This window comes from Helianthus annuus, chromosome 4 (genome assembly GCF_002127325.2).
Source record: "Helianthus annuus cultivar XRQ/B chromosome 4, HanXRQr2.0-SUNRISE, whole genome shotgun sequence".
NCBI classification, from domain to species: domain Eukaryota; kingdom Viridiplantae; phylum Streptophyta; class Magnoliopsida; order Asterales; family Asteraceae; genus Helianthus; species Helianthus annuus.
Window position 1 is genome coordinate 50,154,213 of NC_035436.2, and position 16,681 is coordinate 50,170,893.

Here is a 16,681-nt window from a genome sequence, read left to right on the forward strand (position 1 = left end):
CGATTTTATTATATAGTCACATGAATTTATTGTAAGTATGGCTAAAAACTTTATTAGACACATAAAACACTTTTGTAATTGTAAGTGTGGCTATTGTATAACCTTGGGTCACAACTTTGTTTTCCCATGACATTTGGTATCATTTCGTCACATAAACAAAAAACAAAGTGACTATGGTGTGACTAATGGTTATGTATAGCCACATTAAATTTTGTAATTTTAAGTGTGGCTATTTTCTAATCTTTAGTCACACATAACTTTTTTACCATGACATTTGGTATCATTCTGTCACACAAACAAGAAACAAAGTGACTATGTTGTTGCTAACGATTATTTATAGCCACACAAAATTTTGTAAATTCTAAGTGTGGCTATTGTTCAACCTTTAGCCACACAGATTTGTTGTGGTTCTATGTGGCCATTTTTGCGTAATTATCAATTTTATTTTCATTTTTACAGGAGTAAAGGAGAAAACATGAACAAACCTAAAAACAAAACTAATGATATTAATAATTAATAATAATAATAATAAACCAAAATCCATACATAAGGTTTAAATTTAAATAATATATTACATAAGATTTTGATCATAAGCTATCTACAAATAATGCAACTACTACTTCATGTGGATCACTCTCAAGGTCTTCAATAGCCATTTAGAAGAAAACATATGCCTTGGTTGTCCAGGTCCATTGTGTTGCTGCTGCGATAAAACCTTCATCCTTTGCTCCTTCATGTTTGCAAATAATGAATCCAAAGTCTATCCTTCTGTTTTGGCACTACTTTCCCTTATTTCCGATACATTCACCAATCCACATAAAGTCTTCTTTTACACTAAATGATAAATATAGTACCTTGAAAGTAAAGCCTCCTCCATTTGAAGCCTTACTTCGAACGGGTCAAGCCACATCCCTTCACAACACATAACCAGCTTGCACACCTAACATCATGGAACAGAATCCTGTATTTACAATGATAGAATAAATGAAATCTCAATAGGTTGTTTTTTTCTCTCTTAAAAACAGATTTGTGAACAAAAATTTGTTTGATGAACTAGACTCAAAATCATGTGGAATAAATGTGCATTATTACTAATGTTCCATAAAAAAAATAACTACACCAAATAAACACTTTGCTCTTTTTTTGGATTTTTTTTACTTTTATTTAGGTGCAAAATAGGAAATCCAATATCATTATCACTAGAAAATGATGAAACTTGTGCTTCAGGGCAAATTTTTCCAACAACATATCCATGGGAACCACCTGAAAATTTCCCATCAGTTAACAATGCAACTTCCTGCAAAATCCAACAAATTTGTTGCAACTGTAATTATAAATTTATGACAATAAAATCCAAATGTGTGATTAAAAATTGTAATTAGAATCTAACTAAATCATAGCAAGCAATGAATTAAATAAGTTATACGAAACTTAGCATGTAACTAGCGAATATTGCTTATCAAGTTATGGGTTAGACTAAATTAAATAAGATAATTACAAGACTAATAGAACATCTTACCTGTTAATAATACTCCAGCAGATATTAGCAACATAATGCCTAAAAGTTTAAAACTTGGAGATTCCAACCTAAACAATAAAAAGATATTTATGCACAGAAATCAACATATTGTATTTTAATGTATATGGCATTAACTTACAACTAAATATGGAACTACGTTATCTTTTGGTATGAATTAACAGTTCTACAAATGTGAAAAAAGAGTTGTTTTTTTTTTAGTAAAATGCCATTTTCGTCCCTAAGGTTTGGCCCATTTTGCGATTTTGGTCCAAAGGTTTGTTTTTTCGCATCTGGATCCAAAGAGTTTGAAATCTTGTCATTTTCATCCGACTCGTTAACTCCATCCATTTTTCTCTGTTAAATGAGGAGCATGTCCGTCTTTTTAGACACTTTTTTATTAAAATAAAAAACACTACAAGACAAAAGATCCACCTCTGTTGACTTTCTCCCCACCCCATCGACACCCAAATAGGTAAAATAACAAAAGTACTCTTGACTTAACTTTAAAAAATGAATGGAGTTAACGAGTCGGGTGAAAATGGCAAGATTTTAAACCTTTTGGTTCCAGAGGCAAAAAAACAAACCTTTGAAAGAAAGTCGCAAAGTAGCCAAACCTCAGGGACGAAAATGTCATTTTACTCTTTTTTTTTAAATCCGGCCCAACCACTGATCTTGTTAGCCGGTTCAACAACCAGTCCGGCCCATAAATGGATGGCCCAAATGAAGGCAGTTCAAGAATACTCAACCGGATTAGTTATGTAGGCGGTTTCCAGTCTGGTTCTTAGAACCGTGCTTTCAAGATTTATAAATAATATTTACCTGAATGCAAAAGCAAATATTAGGAGAAATATAGGAGCAACAGATTTACACTGCAAACAAGAGATAAATCTAGTTAAACGCGTTGACTTTTACAACATTAAGTTAAGTGAGAACATTGACCGACCATGGTTGCAAATGTAACCGATATGAAAACGAGTGATGCATTGCTCAAATTTATATCCTGTGCTGTTCCTATAGCAGTTGGTACAACTGTCAAATTCTAAGTGGATCTGTAGGATTAGTAACTAGAAGAGTTCATTAAATTTGGTCAATTTAGGAAAAAAATGTAAAAAAATAACTAATCTGGGCTAGTTGATTTTCAATGCTAGCGTACATGAATATTACATTGACGGTATAAACGCTTAAAGTAACCAAGATTTTGCTAAGTTTTTACCTCTCATACAGTAGTCTTTCCATGACATAGTTACTGTCGGTTGGAATCTTTCGGACCAAAAGTATACAATCGCCTTTGAAAAAACGGCTTGCATTCCAAAATGAATCGTATTAATTAACAAAGGAGTGGGGAATTTCCCCTGATCATCTCCCAATAGTTCCTTATTATACCTAAACATTGAACAAACACATTACATGACACTATAATTCAAGATGACATTAACCTACATCAATATCAAGGGACCAGACTTACAATGTGAGTAATATGCTGAATGTGTACCAAACGTGTATAAAAAACAATGTTTTGAGTATATCGACAACGACAATCGGGCTCTTGTTGCTTGCCAAAACCTCTCTATTTCTATCACCGAAATCTGTTGTATTCGAGTATTTCAACCCTCCATCTGTATCATTTTCAATATCGAAAGAAATCTGTTTCTCGTTTGTGTGTGTTCTTCTCAGGCTAGCAGCAGAAACCATTTTACTGCTACCACCACTCATCTTCACAATTCACACCACCCAAATTATCATCCTGAAACATAAAGATAATGATACAAATATGGGGTAAATAATAGATTTCAGATCAGGGGAACAAAATTAAAACATGACTGACAAAATGTAGCAATATTAACCGACATTTTAGTATTAGTCACAAATCAATGCAAAACTGAAACTAACTATAAATTTTCACCTAATTAGCTGACTAGGGTCTGAATAAACAACCATAAAACGCTTTTTGAATAAATGCGAAGAAAATAGGGTTCTTGCACTTACCTTAATCACGTCAGTCCTTAATTGGTTTTCAGAGATCTTATTAAGGTCTAGAATCGGATGGCTTTCGATTTATGTTCCTCTTCCTTTGGTTCGCGTTCAATCAGACGAGAGATTAGACAAAAAGAGAAGAGGGGTAGAGATCGAGATCTGGGGATGAATTTTGGGAGGAGAATCCATTTAAGGTTAAAGTAAAAATGAACATGTTTTAGGAGGGAGACACAAGAGAATAGGGGAGGGAAATTAGAATTTTTCAGGGAAGTGGTGGGAAATGAAAATAAAAGTTATATTTTTTTGTTAATATATTACACAAAATAATAATAAATATGATATTATTATATACATCTCTGTTTTTTAAGTAAATTTTAATTTTAATATATTAATTTCAGAAAAAAAATTAAAAAAATCGTGTTAAACGAGTCATGTTCAGGTTAACCCCCAAAAGTTCAGGTCGTGCTCGGGTTCATATGTATGTATGATACGATTTTCGTGTTCGGGTCGGGTTCGTGTAAAATTTTCGGGTTCGGGTCGGGTTGAATCCACCAACCCACAAACACGACCCGTTTAGCACCCTTAAATAATAGACCTAATCGTAATTAATTAATAATAATAATGATCATACTAATTTAGTCCCTATTGGTCAATTTTCCTATGGTTTATGTTGTTTTCCGAGTCGTGTCCGAAATTCATACCCATACTCACTAGAGCAGTGTAACAAGTAATTAACCTTCATTGCCTCTAATTGACCACGATTGGGCCTAATTGACCATCGTTGAGCTTAACAACCCTAACTAACTTTCATTGGGCCTAATTGACCTTTATTAAGCCTAACTAACTATCACTAGGGCTAGTTGACAATCATTAGCCCTACTTGACCTTTTGAGCCTAATTGGTCACCATTGAGCTCAACAACCCTAACTACCTTCATTAGGTTCGTGTTATTTTCGGGTCGTGTTAGAATTCACACTCTACTCACTAGAGCATTCTAACAACTAATTCACCTTTATTGGCCCTAATTAATCGTCATTTAGGTCAACAACCCTAACTGACATTCATTGGGCCTAATTGACCATCGTTGAGCTTAACAACCCTAACTGGCCTTCATTAGGCCTAATTAACCTTTATTAAGCTCAACTAACTATCATTGAAGCCTAATTGACCATCATTGAGCTCAAAAACCGTAATTAACCATCATTTGGCCTAAATGACCATCATTGGGTCTATTTGATCACCGCTAGGCTTAATTGGCCATCACTGAGCCTCCACAACTCTAACTAGCCTTCATTGAACCTAGTTTACCATCGTTGGGTCTAATTGATCGTCATTGGGCCTAATTGACAATCATTGAGCTCAACAACCCTAACTGACCTTCATTGGGCCTAATTGACCTTTAAGAACCCAAATAACCATCATTGGGCCTAAATGACTGGCTCTAATTGACCGGTTATACCAATTAACCGAACCGATTATTGAAATTAACCAATTTGTGCAACTCTATGACATACTAGTGTCCATTGTGATCTAACAAGGCCCAATATCGTCCATTAAGCCATATATGACTTTTTGTTGTAAGATTTTTGTATCATCATCATTATACTCAGTAAATCCCACCAATAAGAAAGCTAAGGTAATAAATCTGTCACACCCCCACCCGCAGCGGACAAGGTGATCGGGGCATGATTGTTTGATACAAAGCTCATGACATACTATTTAATAGTCCAATATTTATTAATTTCCCATTTAAAAATATGTAATAAATTAGTTATTTATATGTAATAATCAACGTTTTCAAAACCGGACCATACCGGCCGGTCGAACCAGTCCGGCCGGGGACCGGCGAAGGAGGCGGCCCGGTTCTGCTTAGTTAACCGGTTTTACAAAGGACCGGCCGGTTAGCGGCGGTTTGCGGTCAAACCGGTGAACCAGGAACGGAGGTTCAACCGGAAATAATGGAACAAGGCTTCATTTTGCACAGATCTGACAAAAAACAACATCGATAAACAACAAAGAAATCCAACAAATGCCTTCAATAACCAACCTACGATCTTTAATCCACACGAGATCAGCCTTTTATCTGCATCAAGACCCTTTGATTTTCATAATAGACTATGATAAGTGTGGCTAACGGAGATAACATAGATAAGATCTGGAAAGTTGCCTAGGTAGAAGAAAAGAGCAGTACACTTTGAACTTTTAACCTAATAAAATATTGAGATACAATAATAGAATTTGGGCTTTGTTAAAAAGGTTAAATAAATGAAAATGGGCTCATATAAAGCCTTGCTGGTTATATATGTAAAAATGGGCTCATATGAATCCTATTAATTTTTATAATATTTATGATACCTTCCGGTTCTTACGTCCGGTCCGACTGGTTGGACCGGTCGGACCATTGAACCAGTAAGAAGACCGGTTCGACGTCCGGTCCGGTTCTGAAAACATTGGTAATAATTTTTCAAACAATACATAAACCAAAATGTTTATAAATTAGTTATTTATATGTAATAATATTTCATAATAGTTTGTTATTTATCTATGATTAGATTTAAAATTCTAATTGTATAAAAAAAAAGAAAAAGAATTAAACGAGGATCGACCCGTGACCTTAAGTTGATCGTGTGCACCCGTCTCTCCCACTGGGACAAGTGTCTAACATGATGGAATATTGGATTTTAATTCCTTGTATACAGAATCCTGTGAATTTCATTAACTGGCGATTAGGGGTGCGAACGAGCTGAGACCGAGCTCGACCAGGCTCGAGCTCGATTAAGTTATGAGAGCTCGAGCTCGAGCTAGGCTCGATTCGAGTTTCGTTTTTAAAGCTCGAGCTAGGCTCGTTGGTATTTTCTCAAGCTCGAGCTCGGCTCGGGCTCGGCTCGTTTATTATTTATTAATTAATATATTAAATAAAAACATATAAATAATAGACTTTTCAGGCTCATGAGCTCGATAAGTGAAGCTCGGGCTCAAGCTCGTTTACTAAATAAGCTTATTTTTAGGTTTGGGGTCGACTCGTAAAAAGTTTAAATAAGATCGGCTCAGCTCAGCTCGTTTACACTAAAGCTCGATAAGGCTCGACGAGCCTGACGAGCTTCACATGCCAGGCTCGAGCTCAGGCTTGATAAACAAACGAGCTTTTATATTAGGCTCAAGCTCGGCTCCAGCTCGATAAGGCTCGGCTTGTTTCGAGCTTTTTCTCGAGCCGATATCGAGTAGCTCGCGAGCCGCTCGGCTCGTTTGCACCCCTACTGACGATATTCAATGTCTCTCTCAATAATTCCTTCTCATCTCCTTCAATGACATCGGCAGTTCAGTGTTCGAAATTGAAGGCCACGTGAATCCTTCAGGTGTAAGATTAAATATTTTATATTATATTTAATCTAGTAGCCATTATAATTATTTACATTATATGGATCAAAATATATAACAATCCTATTAAATAATTAGTTGATAATTGTTGATGGGCCTAATTACCCTTATTAACTAATTAGGGTTTCCTCCTGGGTGCATATATAAGGAGACTTATGTAGAGGTTTTAGGGTTAGAAGAAAAATAACCTAATTACTCATAACATCAATTCGACCTCCTCTCCATAGCCGATTACCCTTTATCGGTTTCTCTTATCACCATCATTAGATTGCACCCTAAGGAGGAACCAGATCAAGTTGATAATCATGTCAAACACTGTTGCTGCGTCTCCATCTGGATTCTCTGCTGGCCTGTACTGATGCAATCAAAGGTATGTTTTCATGTTTTCCATTATGTCTAAACAGAACTGAACCAACATGTGGTATCAGAGCATATGTTGATTAATCAGTTCTGTTTTCGTATCCATTATTCTGGGATTGAAATCTGGAAAACAAATTTGACAACTTAATAAAAATTCAAAGAAAAAGTAAACAATGGAATATTATATATATTACTTTTCTTTTCGTCTAATGTTCTTCTATAGGCTCAGAATAGGTAAACGAAAAGGATATATAATATTCCATTATGATGTTCTTGATTAGTTATCCCAAAGGTTTAATTTATATATAATGTCGATTTCAAAGTCCCACATTCCAAACTTTACGTGGACTTGATGCACTTTAATGGTCCACCAAATTTTCATGTAAAGATGCTGTTTTTTTTCGTCCACTTTCAAATGGGTTAATTTTTTTATGTCCGAAATCTGTATAAAAACATTAATTTTCAGATTTCGGGTTCCAGAATCATGTTTTTAATTTTAGGGTTCATCTTATGTTCTTATGAGAAATTCGAAAATTCCGTAAGTTTTGGAACTAAATTTAGATTATCGGGTGTTTTCCTAGTTTTGATCTAAAATTTATCTCTTAGAATATTGAAATCTGTTATAAAAATTAAATGGATATTATTTTGAAATATTTTGATAAATTTAGATTTTCATTAAAATAGGAAACTAAATCCCATAATCTCTAAAAAATTCGAATATCAAACTTATCACTATAACAGCTGTAACAGGAGTTTCGAGATAAATTTTAACCACTCGAGACCATGGTTGTAAAACAAGGTTTCCAAAGCCGAGTACTCCCCGAGTAGTCGCTACAAGGCAGGCTGCCGAGGCGACTTTTTTTTGACTCCGCCTAATTACTCGGAGTCGGTCAAACGCGGTCAACCTCGGCCAAAATTGGATCTAGTAGGTCAAATCGGGCCTAGTTTGACTTAAATAATAATATAACATAATTTCTATGCCTATCATATTCAAGAACAAATATCATTTTCACGTATTTTGTTATAAATATTAGTAAATTTGTGTTATTTGACATATATTTAATCTCCAAAAAGTAATTTCTTTATAATTTAACATGTTCGAGTACTCCCCAAGTACTCTCCGCGTAGACCGAGTACTCTCAACTCCCCGGTCGACCGACTAGGGAGCGCCTAGCAACTTTTGCAACCATGCTCGAGACCGCTGAGGTTTCGACTAAGGGTTTAGATCTGTACAACTCAAGACAAAGGTCTCGACTCGAGACCATAAGGTCATAACTTGAGACCATAAGGTTGCGACTCGAGACCATAAAGGTCACAACTCGAGACCATGGTTGCGACTCGAGACCTCATAAGGAGTCGAGATCTCATAATTCCCAGCAGTCGAGACCATAATTACGACTCGAGACACTGAGGTTGCGACTCGAGACCATTAATGAGTCCAGACCTCATAATGTTATAAGCTGAGTCGAGACTTGACTCGAGATCTCACTCGAGACCTCATAACTGACTCGAGATCTCATAACTCAGTCGAGACCTGACTCGAAACCTCGTTATTTTAGGCTGTTTAATGTGAACTAAGACTTAGCTCGGGGCTCCGCCCCGAACCCCGTGTGGGGGCACGCTGTCCCCCTGCAAACCCCAGCGAACTCACCGCGGAGTTCGATCCGCGCTAACAGGTGGTTTGCTACTAAATATTTGGTTTTTGTAATTACTTAGTTAATTAATAAGGATCAAATAATGTTTTACAAAACCAAAATGGCTTAACTTGAATGAGCTTCTGATGTATCATTTCTGGCCAAAGCTGATTTGATACATCTACTTATCATCCAAGTATTACAAAAGCTGTGTTAAGTGTGCATCATAAACATGAATGTCTTAATATCTGGCTAAAGCTGATTTAATTCCTTCATAGATGGCATACTTAACAAGTGCATAACTAAAGTGATTGTCTCAATTTCTGGCCAAAGCTGATTTGTTACAACCACTTTGCACATATGCTTAAATGATTACACTTCTGGCCAAAGCTGATTTGTTTTCGTTTAAGCAGAACTTTAAATAGTCTATTATTTTGATGTTAGTAATAGACATATCACAACCTCTTCACATAATGATCCTTATATTAATGATCCTTAATTAATTTTTATGATCATTTCGACTGCCTTATTCTTAGTACCCATAATTTTACTCAGTATAATTTTCTTCTATATACATCTCATCCACTCTAATTCCTAAACCTAAAATGTTTTGCTTTATTTAAAGTTTCTATAAGAATTAGCTCTTAAACTAAATCCTTGATTATCTCTTAAGACACGATAATCCTATTGCTCTCTTCTGATAAAGCACTACAGAAGAAAAGTAGAGCATGATGATTAGGATAAATCGAATATGATGTCTCTTATGATAATCAAGAATAAGTGCTATCACTAAAAGGTTATTACAGATTAAGTCTTTCCTAAGACTAATCTATAATTGTGGAATAATCACTAGAACTCCTAAGATGCATGCCTTCATTTAAAATTCTAAACTATAAAGCTAAGTGGTATATGTGAATATACATAATAATGTACAATACCATGACCCATAAAGTTAAGGGCTTACGCATGGAAATAAGTACATTTTTCCAGTACATTACATACTAAGATTTTCACTTGTACAATTTGATGCCTTATAAATCAACTATAACACTCAAAAGTACCAAAGTATAATGAGTATGTTGATAAGCAACATATGTACAAAGAAATAAATGTTTGAAGCTGGAAAATAAGTTGTTACTCACCTTACAACCACTTAAACTTTAAAAGAGGATTGTTCTAAGGTCCATAGACAAAATACAAGTACAGAATCCTAACTCTAAGGTTCTTCAAGGGAAAATCTCACTGCATAATTATGCCATTAGACTAGGCATAAGCAATGAGACTATCCATTATTCTAAAGAACAGTTGGATAAATTAATTAGATAGTCACTTACTAATGATATTTAAGTCTGGTAATTTTAATATTCCAATTAACACATGATTAGTTGACTCTAGTTCCATACGTTTCTTTACCAGAATTCGACAAATAACTAACATGAGAGTTAGTGATAAAACTAATTGTTAAGGCTATAAAAACCATAATAAGCAGTCTTTTAACAAAGCTTTTCGATACCTTACATATTCTGAAGATTAATCAAAATACAGTATCATTACTAAGGCTATGTCATGAAGGTTATGAGGTTTGCATAGTCAACATAAAGTCACACTTATCTTAAACTCTCATCTTATTTGTTCTAAATATATGCATTGAAACATTACTAAGATAAAACTAGATGGTACCTTACACTTTCACAACTTTTGTCATCATGTAAATGAGAATTTGACAAAAGGAACATGAGACTTATAAATTTTCATCCATTATAACCAAAATTCATGAGAAATCATGACATGGTTAATGAGGATGATTTTTTCATCTAATCTCATTCTAAGTGATTTTAAATCATGACGTTACAGCCCTAAATATTACTTGGCTTAAGGAATAAGCATGGGTCCATCATAAGTCATTCATTGACACTCGTGGAACTTATTCCAAATGGAATATTCAGACATAATTCATTTATCAGTTAAAGACTATCTACTTGTATCTAAATTTTGTCGCATATGGCACACGGTCTTAGAAGAAATCTATTCATGTATATACTTAATAAGATTTCTATTAAATATGTCCCTAAGTTTTTCTTATGACATCTGGACATTAAAGAAATCAAATAAAGTCTAACGTATATATGATAGGTTCCCACGTCACGTAGCTCATTGAAACTTCTCTTGTAGCATTCTAGAGATATTAAAGATCAGTGGGAGCATTAAATGTCTTAAGAATAACTTGCAATAGTTGCAAGAGGTGGGGGAGTGGAAATTTTACATTACCTAAATTTGCACCTCTTGTACAAGACACCGCTCCATCATGACACTGTTCCATCAATACTTGTCTCCTTAAAATCTAATGCTACTTTTACAAAAGGTTCATTGTTGCTTAATTGTGGGCACACTTAGATTTCTTACCTAAACTAACATAATCCTCAACAAGAGAAATCACAACGACTAACGTCATTAATTTGTTTTCTCTATTAGAATTTGTTGGTCGTTAAATATTGACCCTAAGCATGCTGAGTTCCTAAAGATTTCTAAGGTCAGTAGGAGCAGTCAAAGTCCTTATCATGACTTGCAAGGAATACAAGAGGCAGGGGGAAGAGTGTCATTAAATTTCACTCCGAATTTAACTCCAATTACACCTCTTGTACACCATACTGCACCAACTCTTACAAACTTAGAATGAAAATGATAGCAACCTAACCAAGAGCTAATCCATAAAACTGAAACTTCTAATGAACCCAATAATCAACTCAGGAGGTCATCTAGGTTTAAAAACTTACTAACTTTGATGATTACATAACCTCCCTAATGAAGTTGAAATGGATTTTTGGAAATGTTTAATGATCCTATCTCTTAAAATCAAGCCATTAGCGTAAATCAATCATATGAATGGAATAAAACAGTTTCTAGTAAAACTGATTTTATGTGTTCGTGTAACGTTTGGGATTTGATTGAATTATCTAAGAGTGTTCATAACTAAACCAAATCCTGATATAAGCGTTAAGGCACTAAGAAGCATGATTGTTTGTCAAAGGTTATACTTAGGAAGAGATAAATTCTCAAAGATTTCTTTGAGGATCAACACTGTTCTAGTAGCTTATAATGGTTTAAAGCTACATTAGATGAACATTAAAAGAATTTTCCCTAACAAACTGGCTTACACATTTACATGTTCATTAGATAACAACCTAAAGTTTCAAACTGAAGGTTAAAGAACACTTTATTTGTAAGCCAATAATATCCATGTATGGGTTAATGCAAACATCATAATGTGATGAAAAGCTAACGTAATTATTTTCATCAAGAATCAATTGGATTAATGAACCTACCTCAAAATGAGTGGGAGCAACTAAGATAAACTTGTCTATATAGATGATATTCTTTTGACAAGTATATGTTACATAAGTCAAAGCATTGTTAACACAAACTTTGATATAATAGATCTCAGAGATGTCCCTTATGTAATAGATATCATAACGTACCGAGATAGACCCAATGGGACAATAGTTTCGTACTATAAGTTTAACATTAAATGGGTCCTTACATATGTAACAAACAATACTGCTCTTCTTTAAGAGGATAATAGGATAAATGAGAATATTTTCCTTACGCTTCATTAATTAGAAGCCTTATGTAAGTTTAAGTCTATACTCGTTTAGATATTACTCACATTGCAACACACTAGATACGTCTAGATTAACGTGAAGCATCTAACGGAGTATTACAATATCTTTAAAAGAAACGAGAGACTACAATTTAAAGAAGAAGTGTGAATTAAAACCGGTTTATTACTCTAACTTTGTGATATTCAAAGATTACAAAATGTAATTTCGGGTATATCCTTATGTCAGCAGACAAAACCTATCTCATGGAGGAGTCATAATAAACTGATAATAACAACCTAAGTTATAACGACATAAAATAGTCACTAAATGTTGTTGGAAATTTATCAGTGGACTCATAAGTTTATTAACTCCATATAATTAATGTTTTGAAGAATTAGTGTGATAAAGTCAGCTACCATGACTCCTTGAACAGTAACAGTTCAAGAGGTGCTGCATTAAATTTCGATACGCAATTAATTATTCGTTTATGAACGAATTGAGGAAACTAAGTTTTGTATCGAATACATTCATGATATGCTTAAGGATCCTATAACTGAAGGGCTATTACCCATAACTCTTATTAAGAGAGCTCATAGACGGGTATTAATTAATGGCCGTGCGCAATTGCATATCGTACTATGAATGACTAAGTATTAGTTAATTTTCCTCATCGGTTTGATTTTGTATGTCTCTAAGAATATGTCAAGCCGGCATAATGGCATATAGACAAATAAAGTTACAAATCAAACAAAGGGCTTATGCGTATTTTGATCATAATGATTAGGTTTTAAATTAAGGCTATAGTATGATTACTGGGGGGTCCTGAGTCGCATAATGATTCAACGGCTGTATTTCTCTGCTATAGTACTTGTTTAAGGCTAAAATGAGTGTTAACTCTTGATCAGGCTTATCTAATACTCATAGTAAATGATTACTCGGCTAAGTGGGAGAATGTAAGATTAAATATTTTATATTATATTTAATCTAGTAGCCATTATAATCATTTACATTATATGGATCAAAATATATAACAATCCTATTAAATAATTAGTTGGTAATTGTTGACGGGCCTAATTAACCTTATTAACTAATTAGGGTTTCCTCCTAGGTGCATATATAAGGAGACTTATGTAGAGGTTTTAGGGTTAGAAGAAAAATAACCTAATTACTCATAACATCAATTCGACCTCCTCTCCATAGCCGATTACCCTTTATCGGTTTCTCTTATCACCATCATTAGATTGCACCCTAAGGAGGAACCAGATCAAGCTGACAATCATGTCAAACACTGTTGCTGCGTCTCCATCTGGATTCTCTGCTGGCCTGTACTGATGCAATCAAAGGTATGTTTTCATGTTTTCCATTATGTCTAAACAGAACTGAACCAACATCAGGTATATTGCCCAATTTTTTAACAAACTTAGCGTTACATCTAAGTGTTTAATTTGTGGATATTATTGGTTTAGGGTTAGGGTTTCATATGCACTAGTTGAATTGATTGATTGAGTTTTATGTAAGTGGTGGCCTCATTGAGCAAATGAGAATATCATTATCATGATGAGTGTGATAACTGATAAGGAATTTGTTTGGTCATGGATTCGCCGGATAAGTTAAGTAATAGGTAATTGAATAATTAAGTAATCTGATTGGTAATTTGAATAATTGGATCCCTCGATGGTCAGAGGCTAATGTGTCAAGGGACTTTTGGATGCCTGATCAGAGCTGCAGGGTATGCTACGAGTGTGATTCGCAGTTCACTTTGTTTAACTGAAGACACCATTGCCGAGTTTGTGGTCGAGTTGTCTGCGCCAAGTATACACATAACTGGATTCCTGCGAAGCCTAGTAAATTTAGTTTTACAATTCTGCTTGAACAAAAAAAAAATTGTTTAGATTTTCATTTGCCAGCATCAATGAAGACAAAAAATAACTTATAAAGAAAGTTTAATCTGTGTATTTAGATTCTCTCTAAATTCTGAATACGTGTGTTGGAAACAAGTAAATAATGAAATGCGTGTTTGGGTTCCCACCGCCCATAATAGACAATAACGAGATGGATGCATTGCTGAAAAATAACGAGAAGAAGCCTCATGTAGTTTGTGTACCACATCCAGCACAAAGCTACATCAAACCACTATGGCATTCAAATAACCTTCATTAAAGCGCAGTCAAACCACTATCGCCTCTTTAAGTCTGTTAATCCCAATGGTGATGCTGGTTTTCAGTTTAAAACGGTTCCGGATGGCCTCCCTACTACCGGTGATGTAAGTGAGCATGGACAAAATGAAACATTGCATCATGTATGTCGGTATCTTCACATCAATTTCTTGGATTGTTGTGAGGATCTCAAGGGTTAATTTCCATTGAATAAAAGCATGATACATATTACAATATATAGACACTAAAATTACACCCGCAATCGATCTGTTCATATAATCAGTCTGCGGTAATGGAAGCGAATTTGGATGAACAGAACGAACTTGCATTGAGGAGCAATGAATTACTGTTCGATGTAGACGCTCAATCTCCAACCCACTATGGATGTTACATGAACAGGTTTCCTTTTTCTTCTTCTTGTTATCAGTTGTCACCTAATTACTTTGTATTATAAATTTATAATTAGTTAATTTATAATGTGGTCGATTGATACCAGGGATGATGATGAATTTGATGAAGAATTTGCTTATCGGTTAGCTTATGGTGGAAGACATATGTTGCCGATGGATGACGGATATTATGATGAATTACAAATGGACGATACAGAGAACGATTACGAATCTTCTGTACCGCATCTTTTGATCATTTCTGTACCATTTCAACGCGAACCGTTTCTTTTGAACCGTTTCGACGTGAACCGTTTGAGTAGCAGCAGTAAATCAGTTTTGTATTTGAATTAGAATTATGATTTATGTAAGCAGCTAACAGATTTTCGTTTGGTCATTTTGGCTTAACATTTTTTATTTAAGTTGTAGTCTTCAATGCAGTGCCCCCAAAATAGTTTGTAACAGAAATGGGAATTGGGTGTTCGGATGAGGGGCCACACTGTATGGTTAGCAATTTAAAACCACAGTGCAACGTTAGATTGGAATGAACATAGCTATAGAAGGTTCAGATTACTAGACTTGGCAAACGGGTCAGTTCGGGTCATGGGTCAAAACGTGTTCGGGTAATAATATAGCATTTTAAACTGAAACGAGTCAAACACGCCAAAATGTAATGAATTAATATTTGTAAGGGACAAATATAGCGAATTAAGTTTTATCGGGTAATACATGTACAGATCAAACAAAATCCAAACACAACAGAAATGGTTCGAAATGCATATATTGATGGCAAATTGGTTGTTATCCCTCCCTTCTGGTCATAGTCCGTATGTCAGACCCAAACATCCTCAGGTTCCTACGGATCTATTCTCAAATTTCGTGAAATTTTTGAATTTCGATATCTGTTTGCAACTGATCCTCAACAGACTGATCTTTTAAACCAAACCTGTTTCAGTCGACTGGTTATCACAGTTGATAAAGATAAACAATGGTTTCAGTTTAATTTAGAGGAAACTTTTTATCTATGTTTTTCTCTAACAAGAATTTCAAAGGGAAAGAGAGAGTTTTGTGTTGGATCAGTTCTGTTTAGACATAATGGAAAACATGAAAACATACATTTGATTGCATCAGCACAGGCCAGCAGAGAATCCAGATGGAGACGCAGCAACAGTATTTGACATGATTGTCAGCTTGATCTGGTTCCTCCTTAGGGTGCAATCTAATGATGGTGATGATAAGAAACCGACAAGGGAATCGGTTATGGAGAGGGAGGCGAGATTGATGTTATGTGTTATTAGGGTTTGTGTAATTGTCTAACCCTTTAACCTCCACATTATTCTCCTTATATATGCACCCAGGAGGAAACCCTAATTAGTTAATAAGGATAATTAGGCCCATCAACAATTACCAACTAATTATTTAATAGGAGTGTTATATATTTTGATCCATATAATGTAAATTATTATAATGGCTACTAGATTAAATATAAAATAAATATATTTAATCTTACATTCTCCCACTTAGCCGAATAATCATTTACTATGAGTATTAGATAAGCCTGATCAGGAGTTAACACTCATTTTAGCCTTAAACAAGTACTATAGCAGAGAAATACAGCCGTTGAATCATTATGCGACTCAGGACCCCCATTAATCATACTATAGCCTTAATTTAA

General features: G+C 34.7%; 1 protein-coding gene across 11 annotated transcripts; it reads right to left on the reverse strand.

The window, feature by feature from the left end:
- Positions 1-531: 531 nt before the first annotated feature.
- Positions 532-3,768, reverse strand: LOC110936340 (probable sugar phosphate/phosphate translocator At1g06470). 11 transcript variants are annotated; one of them, XR_004891082.1, is made up of 9 exons: positions 3,506-3,768; positions 2,985-3,263; positions 2,733-2,902; positions 2,463-2,548; positions 2,339-2,388; positions 1,520-1,587; positions 1,264-1,297; positions 855-940; positions 532-768 (listed from the first exon to the last, which is right to left on the reverse strand). XR_004891082.1 is itself a non-coding variant. In XM_022178710.2 (8 exons), the coding sequence occupies exons 2-7, from the start codon at positions 3,230-3,232 to the stop codon at positions 1,278-1,280; spliced, it is 642 nt and encodes a 213-aa protein (XP_022034402.1). In that variant the 5' UTR covers positions 3,233-3,263; positions 3,506-3,768; the 3' UTR covers positions 532-940; positions 1,264-1,277. The 11 variants fall into 11 exon arrangements, 8 of the variants coding, with proteins under 8 accessions (XP_022034402.1, XP_022034404.1, XP_022034400.1 ...); XR_002589922.2 differs by lacking the exon at positions 1,264-1,297 and having other exon boundaries at positions 855-961; XR_004891081.1 differs by having other exon boundaries at positions 855-1,297.
- Between the last annotated feature and the right edge of the window lie 12,913 nt (positions 3,769-16,681).

Excerpts from the sequence above, each read along its gene's own strand:
- LOC110936340 (XM_022178707.2), bottom strand. The coding sequence starts at position 3,232 with ATGAGTGGTGGTAGCAGTAAAATGGTTTCTGCTGCTAGCCTGAGAAGA. Across the intron at positions 2,903-2,984 it reads TTCAGCATATTACTCACATT|GTATAATAAGGAACTATTGG; the intron begins GTAAGTCTGGTC and ends TTCAATGTTTAG. Across the intron at positions 962-1,519 it reads TGCTGGAGTATTATTAACAG|GATTCTGTTCCATGATGTTA; the intron begins GTAAGATGTTCT and ends TTGTAAATACAG.